General features: G+C 39.3%; 1 protein-coding gene across 1 annotated transcript in view; it reads right to left on the reverse strand.

The window, feature by feature from the left end:
- The window catches only part of THSD7B (thrombospondin type 1 domain containing 7B), a 747,617-nt gene that overhangs the window by 392,817 nt on the left and 339,800 nt on the right, over positions 1-15,000 (reverse strand). The window contains exons 7-8 of the mRNA XM_059702510.1: positions 2,969-3,160; positions 782-1,016 (exon numbers count right to left, since the gene is read on the reverse strand). Of these exons, the coding sequence (XP_059558493.1) occupies positions 782-1,016; positions 2,969-3,160 (427 nt within the window). The remainder of the gene's footprint in view (positions 1-781; positions 1,017-2,968; positions 3,161-15,000) is intronic.

A 15,000-nucleotide genomic window follows, 5' to 3' on the forward strand; every position in this document is an offset into this window, starting at 1 on the left:
ACCACAAAGAGGGGACTAGCGCAAACATGGCCACTTGAAAACCTCTATGGATAGGCCAGTTAGCTAGTCTCTGCATACTGCAGAGGTCCTTCACATTTTCTTCTCCACGAGGTTACCCACATGAACTTGAGGAAGAGTTATGTCTCTTTGTTTTGTCTAGAGATCCAACTTCCCCAGCTGTGCTTTCCACTCAATTACACTTTTTCCTCCATCACTTGTAATTATTCCTGACCCTTTTTATATCTATATCCTACTCTCCATGTCCAATCTCCTACTGATTTTTATTTATTTATTTACAACTTCATGTGCCCAGTACAGTGTCCATGAGATTGTAAACTTGCACAAGGGAAATAATTAATATATTCAAAATGGCTGCATAGATTTAGTTCTCACAGCAGAATATATCAATGGGACCTAAAGAAGAATAAAATATAACCCTATAAGTTCAAAGTTCAAAACTGCCTTCATGTAGACCCAGTCTTCGCATGATTAACAGTCAAAACTATTGAGATCAGCTCTAGAAAATTGGATTGCTCAAACAGATTCCCTATTTGTGGGTCTTATTTGCTGTTATCCATTCACTAATACACATATTATAACTTAGTAAAGTGACTACCTTTGTTAAGACATATTTTTTAATTTTTAAGAGTTAAGCAAAACAACACAAAAATGTATTACTCTAGCACAGAATGAGACATATTCAGTGATTACAAATGCTTTTAACTAAAAATACTCCAATAGGCAAAAATCCTATGCACCTTCACTAAATTATTGATAATACCTTTTGGTCATCACTTGTCCCACGTGACTCTTGACACAAAAGACCTTCCGTGTCTGAATGCCCACACCACAGGCAGCTTCTCCATTCCATCCAATGGTTGCATTAAGAGCAGTACCCAGTGTGTCTTCAGCACAGGGGCCCCAAGGCGATGTCTCCCAGTAGAGTTGCATACAGGAATGGTCATTGCATGAGCGATATTCTTGGAGGGCCTGACTAGGGGGGCATGGTTTTCCACCTGCAAAAATCAAAGTATGAAAGAATGCATAGCCATTGTTGTTGTTGTTGTTGTTGTTTAATATATTTTTATTGATTTCAGAGAGGAAGGGAGAGGGAGAGAGAGATTGAGTCATCAATGATGAGAGAGAATCATTGATTGGCTGCCTCATGCATGCCCCCTAGTGGGAATCAAGCTTGCAATCCAGCATGTGCCCTGACCAGGAATAGAACTGTGATTTCCTGGATCATAGGTTGATATTCAACCACAGAACCACACCAGCCAGGCTCATTGCTGTTTTTATTAACATGCTCCTGTTGTTGTTATTTGCTGTTCTTTTTTATTGTTTTTGTTATTTTTATGGTCAAGAAAAACAGCTTTTTTGGTACATCTATCCAAAGGCCTAAGCAACTGCACTCCTTTTCCCACTTTAAGGGCATGCTCTTTTGTCCTGAATAATAATCTGAGGACAAATGTTATCCATTTTCTAAATAACATGGAGCAGTACATGTCAATTATATTTAAAAAACATAACTAATTCTACTCCCCAACCCATCGTCAAGATAAACTTTAAAGAAATCTGCTTTTATTTTAATATTACTATGCCTACTAAATGAGTCAGTTAGATAAAATAGCCAATGACCTTGAATTGATACTGGGTCCAACATATGTACATGTGCGCGCGCGTGTGCACACACACACACACACAGGTATGCACACACAAGCCCATTTATTGCCTATAAATGGCCTCTCTTTGCTAAGAGAGCATTATTTTATCAAGTACCATTTTAAAACACCCATCCTCCATCAAGCAGTGCATCTTATTACGATTTGAGAAGTCTCTCTTAACGTTTGGCAAGAGGAAGCCATCCTTGACCTCTGAAATCATATTTGACAATGTGTTATCCACAGGCTTGGAGACCAGATAGATATGGATCTTCACACTCTTGGTGAGTCAGACAATCAAATTTCAGTACTGTCTTTTCTTTCATATTTTTATATCTATGTGAAAACTGGTATTTACCTAAAGCATTGATTTTTTCCCCCGATCTTTCATACTATTTTATTCAGTGGGCCAAATGCTCAGGAAAATTTGTGACTTTGATTTTATTATTCTTGTTAAAGTCTTTCCCCATTAAATACTACAGACTCCCCCCCCACCCCCCGCCCCGCCTCCATCCAACATTCTAAAAGACAGAAGAGGAAGCGATTGCACTTTAAGAATATGAAAATCTTCATTCATCTTGACACTGGCCCCCTGTCTCAGAATCACATAACAGAATCTTGTTGAAAGAGGAGCTCCCTGCATCCGGAGGCCACACTGCCTTGCTGTTCCAACTGAGCTGTGGGCAGACAAAGCCAAGGGAGGGCCTGAGAGAATGACACCCATCATCTGGTTTCAGACACTGCTATCAATAATAGCAACAGCTGCTCCTCTAGTTTTTTCTGATGCCTTCCATTTACATTCCCATCACACATTTTAGCTTCTTCAAAGCCATTTGCACAGCCGTCATCCTTTCTCCTCTCACCACATGCCAGCAGGAGAGAACAGAAAATCAGGGCACAGGGATCAGGTAGCTTGCCGAAGTGACCGGCAGTTTCCAGTTAAGGAGCCGTGTCTCTCGACTCCTAATTTGGCACCCTTCTCACCAGACATATTCCAATTATGTCCCCAGCTACATGAGCTGGATGTGTATCAACCAGACTTTGTTTTCTTCCCTAAAAGAGTATACTGAAAAATAACATAAGATGGACTAAAACAAATTCATGCAAATAAATGGAACTCAGCACAGACACCCTTGAGGATTAAAGAGAACAGGCACACAATGACAGAAAAGTATTCATTTGGATTCGTGGAATACGTATAGAAGGTCACCTAAATGTGTCTACTTCCGTGACATGATCTTCACAGTTACCTATCGGAAAAGAATAACTGGGCAATGGACTTCCTTGAAGCCTTTAGTATGACTCACCTTCTCCAGCCAATGCCAGGATAGTCCTTGACCTGGTCTGTTTCCCATCCGAGTTTTTATTTGAACAAGACTGGGAGCAGGATGACCACTCTGTCCACTCGCTCACCACGCAATCCATCCTGCAGGGAATTTCACACGCCGTCCGTTCAGGAGGAACAGATGCTGGGCAGAGACTCCCTGACACATCTTCTCCTGTAATCAACCAGGCCAAGACACATGCTGGTTAATGCTCAATCCAGGCCAGTCCAAGGAACGCCGAGGCTCACTGCTTCCTCTATTACTTCCGTTTAGCTTAGAAGACTTCACCTTGTGTCTAAACCAATAAAGTACAGAAAATGATGGTTTCTCCAGCCATTCATAATGCCTGTGTCAAGGAAAACTGCCGGGAGATCATTTGGCATAAAGAAAGGCAGAAACCGCAGCCACACTGGCGCTTGTTATTCTTCACAGGGACACAGTGGGCTTCTTCCAGCAGCAGGTCAGCCATGGCTGGCTGGAGACAGACATGATTGATGCATCATTGACAACCATAGCTAACAAGTATATGCTTTACTGCAAAATGGGGGTCACAGTAGCCTGTTGTCCTGAAAGCATGTTTTATGTTGAGCATCCTATCCTACCCTATAAAAAAGAATTTTACCAATCTAATTTTCTGGTGTGTTCTTTGCCCCAAATACGTAACCTTAAGCAAGATGATCACACCATTACTCTTTTACTTTATTTGTGCATAGTGGCAAGTAATCCAAAACCACAATGGAAATGGATCTGTGGCTGAATTATATAATGTGTTGAGACAAAAGTTGAAAGGTAGTCCAAACTTCTTCCAAATGCATTTACTATCCCCCCTTTGAATGCACTTATAAATGACTTAAATGTATATATATAATTATGACATATATTTACTATAAATATATACTTACAATTGACAGATGTTAAGACTTAGATGATCATTTCTTTTTTAATATATATATTTTTATCTTATTTGTTTTTGTTTTTTTATTGATTTCAGAGAGGAAAAATGAAGAAGAGAGAGAGAAAAACATCAGTGATGAGAGAGAATAATTGATCAGCTGCCTCCTACATGCCCCACACTGGGGATCAAGCCCGCAACCTGGGCATGTGCCCTTGACCAGAATCGAACCTGGGATCCTTCATTGCACAGGCCGACGCTCTATCCACTGAGCCAAACTGGCTAGGGCCTCAGGTGATCACTTCTAAGTTACTTTCCATACCTCAGATTATTAGAATGGTTTTTTTTTAAAGCTCTCTTTTAAGTTATTTCTTCTCTATTTATAGAACTAAGTATTCTTCACAATTAATAATTCAACTCCTCCTATTCTCCCATTCACAGTCACCCCATGAAAACAGCAGACAGGAACAACAGTGATACTGTTTATAGTTTGACATAACAGCATGAAATGTGGAATGGCCACTCGAGGAGAGAGCCTGTTTTGTGTGTGTGTGTGACTTTGTGCCTGTGAAATGCTCTTGTCATATTCTGACATAAAACTACTGCAAAGGGGATTAATATTTATAAAGTGTCTCCTCTGTGCCAGGCACTGTCCTTGTAGGAAACTCCCAGAGCAGGTGTGACCCCTGCTTTATAGACAAGGAGTCAGTGGCTCTGGAAAGAAACCTTGAACAGGATCACACAGGCCTGAGTTGGAAATCAATTTAAAATGTTCTGGCCCCAAATTTCTGCTTTTCCCATGAACTATGCTGTGTCTAATTCCCTTGAGATCGATATTCCATTTATGAGGAAGTAAATAAAACCACGTGACAGTAAGCAAGCTGCCTAAAGAAGAGTGTGCACTGCTAATATCTGCATTCATAATTGTAGGCGTGGCCAGGCTCATTGCCCTTGAGGTACAAAGAAAACTTCTCAAACATATTATGAGAAGTAATAGAGATCCTAGCACATAATCAAGCTGAAAGACCAGTTCCAAACATTCTCCTGTTAGTCTCGATCTATTTTCAGGTTAAGCCTACATTATATGATACACACACACACACACACACCCCAATACAGTTAATGGGTAGTGGTTTTTCCAAGTACAGAAGGAGGCAGGCCAAACAAAACACCCAAATTACATCTCTAATCAAAATGCAATTTCCACATTTATAAGTATTAGTAGCATCATTTATATACAAAACACTTTAAAGCAGTGTCTTGCAAAGAACATTTTAAATAATAAAGAATAAAAGGGGGGAGGGCTGAGAGCTACTGGGTTGAATTAGTAAAATGGTCTTATTACTAAAGAATTCCTCAGTTTTGAAAATGCCAATGTATAGTGTAAATTTCCTAGGGTGGAAGTGGTATGTAGTGTTTTTCAAGCTTATTTGACCAATGGCCATCCCTTTTTAAGGAGCATCTGTCCCATAAGTGGTATTTTTATGAGTATGTTTTGAGAAAGCTCTGCTTTCAAGAGTTATATATAATTATCAACTATTTGATGAGCACATAGTATGTCCAGAGTATTTGATGGTATATAAATAGATGAGAATAACTTATTTACCCCACTAGAACTCATAGCCATAAACACATGAGAATAAAACTATCTCCAAAAGTAAATGCCAAGCCATGGCTCAGTTGGTTGGGCATTGTCTTATACATCAAAAGTTTGCTGGTTTAATTCCTGGTCATGGCATATGCTAGGCTTGTGGGCTTGATTCCCAATAGGGGGAGTGCAGGAGGCAGCCAAAGGATGTATGGCTCTAATGCAGTGGTTCTCAACCTTCCTAATGCCACGACCCTTTAATACAGTTTCTCAAGTTGTGGTGACCCCCAACCATAAAATTATTTCCGTTGCTACTTCATAACTGTAATTTTGCTATTGTTATGAATCGTAATGTAAATATCTGATATGCGGGATGTATTTTCATTGTTACAAATTGAACATAATTAAAGCATAGTGATTAATTACAAAAACAATGTGTAATTATATATGTGTTTTCCAATGGTCTTAGGCGACCCCTGTGAAAGGGTCGTTCGATTCCCAAAGGGGTCGCAACCCACAGGTTGAGAGCCGCTGCTCTAATGGATGTATCGCTCCCTCTTTCCTTTCCTCTCTCTAAAAATCAATTTAAAAAATATCTTAAAAACAAAAAAAAGTACATGCCAAGCTGCAAATGTGTGTTTGAACAAGAAATGCTACATCAGTGCAGGGAAGAGAGGACCTCTGGGGGGTTAGCATGACAGCTGAAGCCTTTCAACAGGGAGAAAGAGAAAGGTTCAGGATTGGTGGCAATGAGGGCAGGCATTTCAGGCATCAAAGTGCCAACAAAGGTATCATAGTATAAAAGTACAAGGTATTTGGAAGACAGTTAATTCTGAAGCTACATGAGGGAAAAAGAATGCCTGTGTTGGAAGAGTTATTGGACATCAAATTCTGAATGACTTAGACTGACACACAAGTTGTCTTATATTTATTCCTTCCTTAAATTGCCATTACCCAAATTTAACATTCTCCCCAGTCACCATTCAGCACCCATTCTCTTTAGGTGCTGGAATGTTTTTCAAGGGCTAAGCATTCATATAAACTGGTACGCACACTTCCTCGGTGCAATTATTTGTCAATTCTCCACCAACAATTTGATAGCTTGTCTATACAGGCCAATTAAGAAATAAGAGCAAAGTCAAGAGCCTTTCTTTAGGGGAGGCAAATTAATAGTCATAAGCATACTCTGAAATATATGTGAGCTATTTTTATAAGATTTTATAACAAAACAAAAAAAAACTGGCACAGTGGGATCCTAGTCACAAAGTGGTCTAGTCTGAGAGTTAAGTATCTGAAGGTGAATCATAATACCACTTATCCTCATTAGTATGTCATTTAATATCTTTGCACCCGTTATCTCACTTCTGAAAAATGAAATAATAACAGTTCCTTTTCAGGGATATTCTAAGTATTAGAAATTATGCAACATACATAGCGAGGTGCCCAACACTTAAGAGGACTTCCAAATATAGGGACCTTAAAAATGTTCTTTGCAAAGATGTATACCACAAAACCCCTTATTTATCTGAAAAACTTAGATATTTATGCGATAGCCATGGAAAGCATCTGCCTTACCATTTTTGTATATGTACAGATAACTCCCAACAGCTTCACAGGCTGGTTCACACAAAATATAAACACCATTTATAATTTTCCACATCATTTTTATATGGTCAGCTAGGCCAAATGATTTAAGAGCCAAAAATGAAGCACTTGTGCCTGAATAACTTCATCTGCCCATCGACATTGGTATAATTATCTTCCCATTTCACAGAGAGAGCCTATCTCGAAAGAGAAGCATTTATTGTCTCCTGTTTTCATTTTTCGGGGGTGGATCAATGAGATCAACTGAAATCTCAGTCAAGCATGGAAAATAAAACGGCACATGGCACAGATACATGGCCATTAAAAGTCATTTTCACCAGCTCTGATAATCTAATATCATAATAAAATAGAATATATTTAAGAGCGAAATCAAATCCATCTTTTGAAATACTATAAAATTACTCCCAGCCCTCATCAGCCTCTCTGGGATCAATAATGACAAACTCTGCATTCTCTCCTCATGGAGGAGACTTATTTAAACCATTTGTGATCCTCAGAACATGGGATATGGTGCTGCTTCAACCTTGTCACTCAGTATTTTTAAAAAACAATAATTTAATATGGTGAAATTCACATTAATAAAATGAAGCCTTTGAGAGTAAACACTTCAGTGGCATTTAGTAAATCACAACATTGTGATTTACTAAACCACCACTTCTACAGAGTTTCAAAAAATTATAATTGCTCTGAAGTAAAACCCTTTACCCATTAAGCATTTTCTCCCCATTACTCACTTCCCTCGGTCCTCGGCAGCCACTAATTTATGTTCCATCTCAGGCAATTAAATTATTTTGAATATTTCATATCAATAGAATCATATAATTTGGGATGTTTTTTGCTGGCTTCTTTCACATAGTATACTATTTTAGAGATTCATCTATGCAATGGCACATATCACTACTTTATTCCATTTTATGTTAAAATTAGAGGCCCAGTGCATGAAATTCATGCACGGGGGAGGGGGGGGTCCCCTCAGCCCAGCCTGCACCCTCTCCAATCTGGGAACCCTTGGGGATGTCCGACTGCCAGTTGAAGTCTGATCAGACCTCAATTGGCAGTCGGACATCCCTCTCACAAACCTGGACCGCTGGCTCTTAACTGCTCACCTGCCTGCCTGCCTGATTGCCCCTAACTGGCCCCCCTGCTGGCCTGGTCACCCCTAACTGACCCTCACCAGCATGGTCGCCCTTTACTGCCCCCCTCTGCTGACTGGTTGCCCCCAACTGCCCTCCCTGACATCCTGGTCACCCCTCACTGCCCGCCCTGATAGCCTGGTTGCCACCAACTTCCCCCTCTGCTGGCCTGGTCACCCCTCACTAACCCCCCCCCCTTGCTGGCCAAGTCACGCCACACAGCCTGCTGTTGGTCGTTTGGTTGCCCCTCACTGCACCCCTAACACCCTGGTAACCCCACACAGCCTGCTGTTCAGTCGTTTGGTCGTCCCTCACTAACCCCACTGCCAGCCTGGTTGCCCCACGCAGCCTGCTTGTTTACTTGTTTGGTCATCCCTCACTAACACCCCTGCTGGCCTGGTCACCTCACTCAGCCTGTTCGGTCATCCATTTGGTTGTTTCAGTTGTGATGGTTGCTTAGGCTTTTATATACTACTAGAGGCTCGATGCACAAAAATTTGTGCACTCAGGGGGGAGGGGGATGGGTGGTCCCTCAGCCCAGCCTGTGCCCTCTCGCAGTCTGGGACCCTTCAGGGGATGACCACCTGCTGGCTTAGGCCCTCTCCCCAGGGGATTGGGGCTAGGATGGCAATCAGACATCCCTCTGGCAGCCCGGCAGCCCTCGGGGGATGTCCACTTGCCAGCAGGGAGCAGGCCTAAACTGCAGTCAGACATCCTTAGCGCTGCTGAGGAGGCAGGAGAGGCTCCCACTACCACCGCTGAGCTGGCAGCCATCAGCCTGGCTTGTGGTTGAGCAGAGCTCCTCCCATGTGAGAGCGCCATGACCACCAGAGGGCAGCTTCTGCATTGAGTGTCTGCCCCCTGGTGGTCAGTTTGTGTCATAGCGACCAGTCATTCCCAGTCCTTCTGCTGTTAGGGTCAGTTTCCATATTACCCTATTATTATATAGGATAGAGGTCTGGTGCACGGGTGGGTGCCGGCTGGTTTGCCCTGAAGGGTGTTCCAGATCAGGGTGGGGGTCCCACTTGGGTGCCTGGCCAGTCTGGGTGAGGGGATAATGGCTGTTTGCAGCTGGTCACACCCCCTTCAGGGTGGGGGTCCCCACTGGGGTGCCTGGCCAGTCTGGATGAGGGGCTGAAGGCTGTTTTCAGGCTGGTGGGCGACAGAAGCTCCCAGCCTCTCCTTTTTTCTTCTTTTTTTTTTTTATTCTGGGATTAATTTACCTTCTATAGCTGTCACTGGAGCTGAGAGCAGGCTCCAACTCTGAGGCCGTTGCTGGCTGAAAGCAGGCACCTGGGTTTATTTAGATTCTACAATTGAAGCTCTGTTGCCATCACCGGCCGCTCTAAGCTCTGAGGCCATGCTGGCTGAAAGCAGGTTTCTGGGGTTTGTTCAGGTTCTATAATTGCAACATTGTTTCATCCGGAGCTCAGAGCTGAGCTGCGGCAGGCGGGGAACGTTGACTTCCTCCATCACTGGAGTAAGCAAGCCTCATGTTCATGTTCGCTCCAGCTTCCTGGCTGCCGGCCGCCATCTTGGCTGGCAGTTAATTTGCATATCTCGCTGATTAATAGCACAATCTGAAGCTTATCTGTCTATGTAGCTTATACATAAAAGAAGACAAATAAAGAAACCTGATGTTAAGTATTATCATATTCATAATAACAAAAAATCAACTGCCCAAAAATAACATTGATAGCTTATATTTATGTAAGAGTGGACGACTATACCTTGAGAAGGGTAGCAAAGTTATGGTTAATTACCATGTTTCTCTATTATTAGATAGGATATAGATAATATTCCATTATATGTGTATACCATAATTTTTTAATTCATTCATCTGTTGATGGACATCTTTTGATTATTGTGACTAGTACTGCTATGAACACATTTAAACATGTACATGTTTGAGTACCTGTTTTCAATTCTTTTTGGTATATATTTAGGAGTGAAATTCTGTAGTCATATTCATCACTAATATTTTTGTTTGTGATTCTGGGAACCATGGCATAAATGGCTGGATGACTAGGTCTTAGCCATAGTTTATACTCATGTTCTCATGCCTAACCATTCCTGGATAACAACAAAAGTACTTAGATGAGAGAAAGATCTTTGAATATATTAGTGTACTCAAGAGTCCCCAATTTTTTTCCCATTCAAGTGTATATACTACTTTAAGTATAAATTCCTCCTGGCAAACATTCTAAATGTTTATGGCTATTAGTCAAGCAATCATGTAAATTTAACATTAATATAGCTATCATAGTTTGGACTTTCAACATAAAGCTATTGTTTAAACCATACATTTGCAATCTAGTACAATCCGTGGCATTTGTCATTTTGTGACTTTGAAGGAATTAGAATTTCATTTTATGAACTACTATCTATCTTGTATAACAATAGAAAAAAACAACTATAATTATTTATTCCTGACTTAGACTATTGGCCTCCAAAAAGAGTAAAAAGATATAGATAAAAGATAAACTCAGATATCCATAAATCTACAATATGATTTCAAAAGTACACCAACATTTTTGTCATTATACAAACTTCAAATTACCATATTCTTTCAAAATAATTCACGCTTGGCTATTTTATGGCTATTTCCTCTTATATACTGTTATACTATCTATGGAAAATAATAAAACAGTTATTGAAAATACTCTACCTGTCATAAAATTTTATGTCCTATTTAAATCTCAGAGAAGAAAAGCCAATAAACATTGATTAAATGCTTGCCGACAGCTGAGAAAGATGTCTACAGACAGCACATAGCAAATTTACTGGAATTCATATATACTTAATTCCATTTTAAAAATTTAAATGTTATCTCCTTACAGGCAAGTAGCCCATGGCTACTTCTGGAGTGAGAACCCAATCAGCTAAGGAAATGTTTATATTGCAGACCAATACAATATGAAACAAAGCTAAGGGCTAAACAGAAGTTACCTATGTGCAATGATGCTATGCCAGCATTGCAATGAATATTTCTGCTTGTTAATAGCACAATCTGAAGCTTATCTGTCTATGTAGTTTATACATAAAAGAAGACAAATAAAGAAACCTGATGTTAAGTATTATCATATTCATAATAACAAAAAATCAACTGCCCTAAAATAACATCAATAGCTGATATTTATGTAAGAGTGGACTATACCCTGTGCTAACCACAGGATATGTAGTGGTTAAATGAATATCTATATTAATATTATTAGTGAGGCACTATTCTTTCACTCGAAGCACAGAAAAGCTACAAAACCTTGTCAGAAAGTTGGGTAGCTCATAAATGTCTGAGCTGGAACAGGAAAAGCTGTCTGTTAGACATTACAAGCTTTGTTCTTTCTATTATGCTGTATTGCTTCCTGGCTCATATCTCCTATGTATCATTCCTATTACATTCATTTTAGCTGATGCCAAACCATAAAGAAGAGATCCTCTACAATTCGTTGTCAGCTTCTCAGTAAATTTACTATTGGAAAGGTTGAGTTGAAAGGAATAGGCATCTTGATTATCTGGGAATTAAATCATGGGATGGAGCAGAATAGGACAACACCTTTCAAAAATAGAATAGATAAGCAGCTGAAAAGAGCTCAGAATGGAGAGATGGAAGAATCAGACAGAAGGCAAGAGGAATATCGGAGGAATCATCCTAATTCTTTTGGACACAGTGGATGGCTCAGAAATCAACAAAGGGCAGAGGTCCTGTCCAAGAAGGCACAGAAGTGCACACTGAAAAAGAGAATCCACACTGCTATATGTCAAAACGCAATCTGAAGACATCTTCTTAGTGCAGAAACTCTGTTTCTCCTGAGAATTTTATAGAGACTGTACAATGTTCAAAAGATGAATGAGAATGGCAATAATGGAATAAATGACCTTTGTAATACAGGGCATATGTCTTCAAAAGGAAAAATCTTAGAGAAAATAAACAGCCTATTATAATGAACAGGGTATTTGATGAGGAGTTGTAACATCTGGATTGGTGTTCTGACTTCAACACCTACCAAAATGTGATCCCACAAAATTGTTAAGCTTCTTTAGGCTTCAGATGCCTGTATAAGTGTGGGGGGGGGATTATATCAGCGGGTCTGGTGATGAATCAAAGAGGCTAATGTAACATAATACTTTGGAAATTGCAAAGTACCATTTATATATAATGTGGCTTTTTATTACTGGTGAAAATGGGAATAGAGGACATTACAAATAGAAAAATGATTTGTGTCAAAGATACTAGCTCTATTCTCATCCCATTGGTCTTAGTTAGAAAAGTAAAAGAGGAGCTGAAATGATTATAAAGGTGGAAATATTACTCATTTGTCTATTTATCTACCTATTCATATATATCTGCTATGTAGCTTACAGAAAAGCATTTGAACCAACTTGAATATGTAGTATATTTTAGAAAGTTGTCTAGAAGCTTTAAAATATTTGAAAATCGGTATTTTGAAGATAAATTGGGTAAGTCAATAGAGTAAACTGATAGTACATCAATGAAGAATGATAATTTCTCAAGGTAATTAACCTTCAGAAATGTATTTTAATGCCTGTAAGTGGGAAATACATCTTTATATAACTGCATGATTAAGATGTTTTCAATTTCTACATGAATAATAATACTACAAAAAAATCTTCACCATATTGTCGATTGCTTTCTGGAGAACGCATTTCAGAGATGGACAGACAAAGCCAAGGAATTCAGTGGATGTGAACTTCATTAAAGTTCTTGCACACACACACACACACACACACAAAAAAGTAGCAATTGTGTGTTTTATCCCCATTATTTATAATTTTCATTATTTGTCAAATTTTTAACTTACATACAGTTAAGGTATTATACAACATTCACTCTTCATGTTGTATAATTCTGAATTTCAGCAAATGCATAGAGTCTTGTACCCACTACCAAAATCATGATACAGAACAGTTCTGCCACCATAAAAATTTCCGCATGTTGCCCTAACCGGTTTGGCTCAGTGGGTAGAGTGTTGGCCTACGGACTGAAGGGTCCCAGGTTCGATTCTGGTCAAGGGCATGTACCTTGGTTGTGGGCACATCCCCAGTTGGGGGTGTGCAGGAAGCAGCTGATCGATGTTTCTCTCTCCTCAATGTTTCTAACTCTCTATCCCTTTCCCTTCCTCTCTGTAAAAAAATCAATAAAATACGTTTTTTTAAAAATTTCCGCATGTTGCCCATTTGGAGTCAACCCTTTCCCCCAAATCTGATGCCTAGAAGCCACTGATCTTTTCTCTGTTCCTACAGTTTTCCTTTTTACCCTTAAAAAGTCATAAAAACTGGATTATACAGCATGTAACCTTTGAAGAAGAGCACATCTGGGGTTCATCCATGTTGCTACATTTGTCAAGAATTCATTCTCTTTTGTTGCTCAGTAGAATTCCATTGTATGGATGTAGAACATTTTGTTTATCCATTCCTCTGCTGAAGGACATTGAGATATCTCCACATTTTCATATAATTATGAATAAAGGTTTTTGTGGAAATATAGTTATTTTGGGGGGCATATATTTAGGAGGGTTATTGCTGGGTCATAAAAAATCTGCTCTTACACCTGTCAGAATGACCATTATGAGAAACACAACTAATAGCAAGCATTTTCAAGGATACGGAGAAAAGGGAACTCTTATGCAATGTTAATGGGGATATAAATTGGTATAGTCATCATGGAGGTTGTGACAAAAATTAAAAATAGAACTATCATACAATACAACACCTCTATGTTTGGGTATTTATCCAAAGATATAAAAAAGTAATAAAAATAAATATGTGTACCTCTTTGTTCATTGCAGCACCATTTTCAATAGCCAAGATATGGAAGCAGCTGTGAGTGTGTGTGTGTGTGGGGGGGGGGGGGGGGTGTTTTAATGGAATAGTACTCCACCAGAAAAAATAATGAAATCTTTTCATTTAGGATAACATGGATGGATGTAGAATGTATTATGGTGAGTAAAAGAAGTCAGACAAAGACAAATACAATACGATTTCACTTACATGTAGAATCTAAAAAGAAAACACATACACAACAGAAACAGACTCACAGACACAGTGAAAAATATTTGGTTGCCAGTTGGGAGGAGGGTGGTGGCAGTGGCGAGACAGGTTTAGGGGGTTAAGAGGTACAAACTTCCAGTTATAAAAGCAACAAGTCAAGGGATGTAATCTACATCACAGAAAAGACAGTCAGTGATATTGTAAGAACTTTATACGGCGATAGATCATTACTTGACTTACTGTGATGATCAGTGTAAGGTATATACATGCTAATTTACTATTTTATATACTTGAAACTAAAATAATATTATATGTCAACTATATTTTAATTAAATAAATAAATATTTTCCATCATAACGTTAATAAACTGCCATACTCTTCTCCAAAGGGCTCACTGTACCATTTTGCATTTCCTTCAAAAAGCAATGGGAGCTCTAGTTGCCCTGCATCTTTACCTGTCCTTAGTAGGACCACTTTTTTGTTGTTTACGTTTTAAACGTTCTGATAGGGGTATAGTGGAATTATATGGCAATTTTCATTTACATTTTCCTAAAGACTTAGGATGTTGAACAAATCTTTTCATTTGCTTATCTCCCATCTCTGTATCATCTTTGGGGAAATGTTTTTTTTGAATTTGAACTAGTGTTGAATTGGGTAGTGTTATGGATTGAATGTTTATGTCCCTACAAAATTCATATATCAAAGTTCTAAGCCCCAGTGTGATGGTATTTGGTGATGGGGCCTGAGGGAAGTAATTAGGTTGAGATTAGGTCATGAGAGTGGGGCC

This window comes from Myotis daubentonii, chromosome 7 (assembly GCF_963259705.1).
Source record: "Myotis daubentonii chromosome 7, mMyoDau2.1, whole genome shotgun sequence".
NCBI classification, from domain to species: domain Eukaryota; kingdom Metazoa; phylum Chordata; class Mammalia; order Chiroptera; family Vespertilionidae; genus Myotis; species Myotis daubentonii.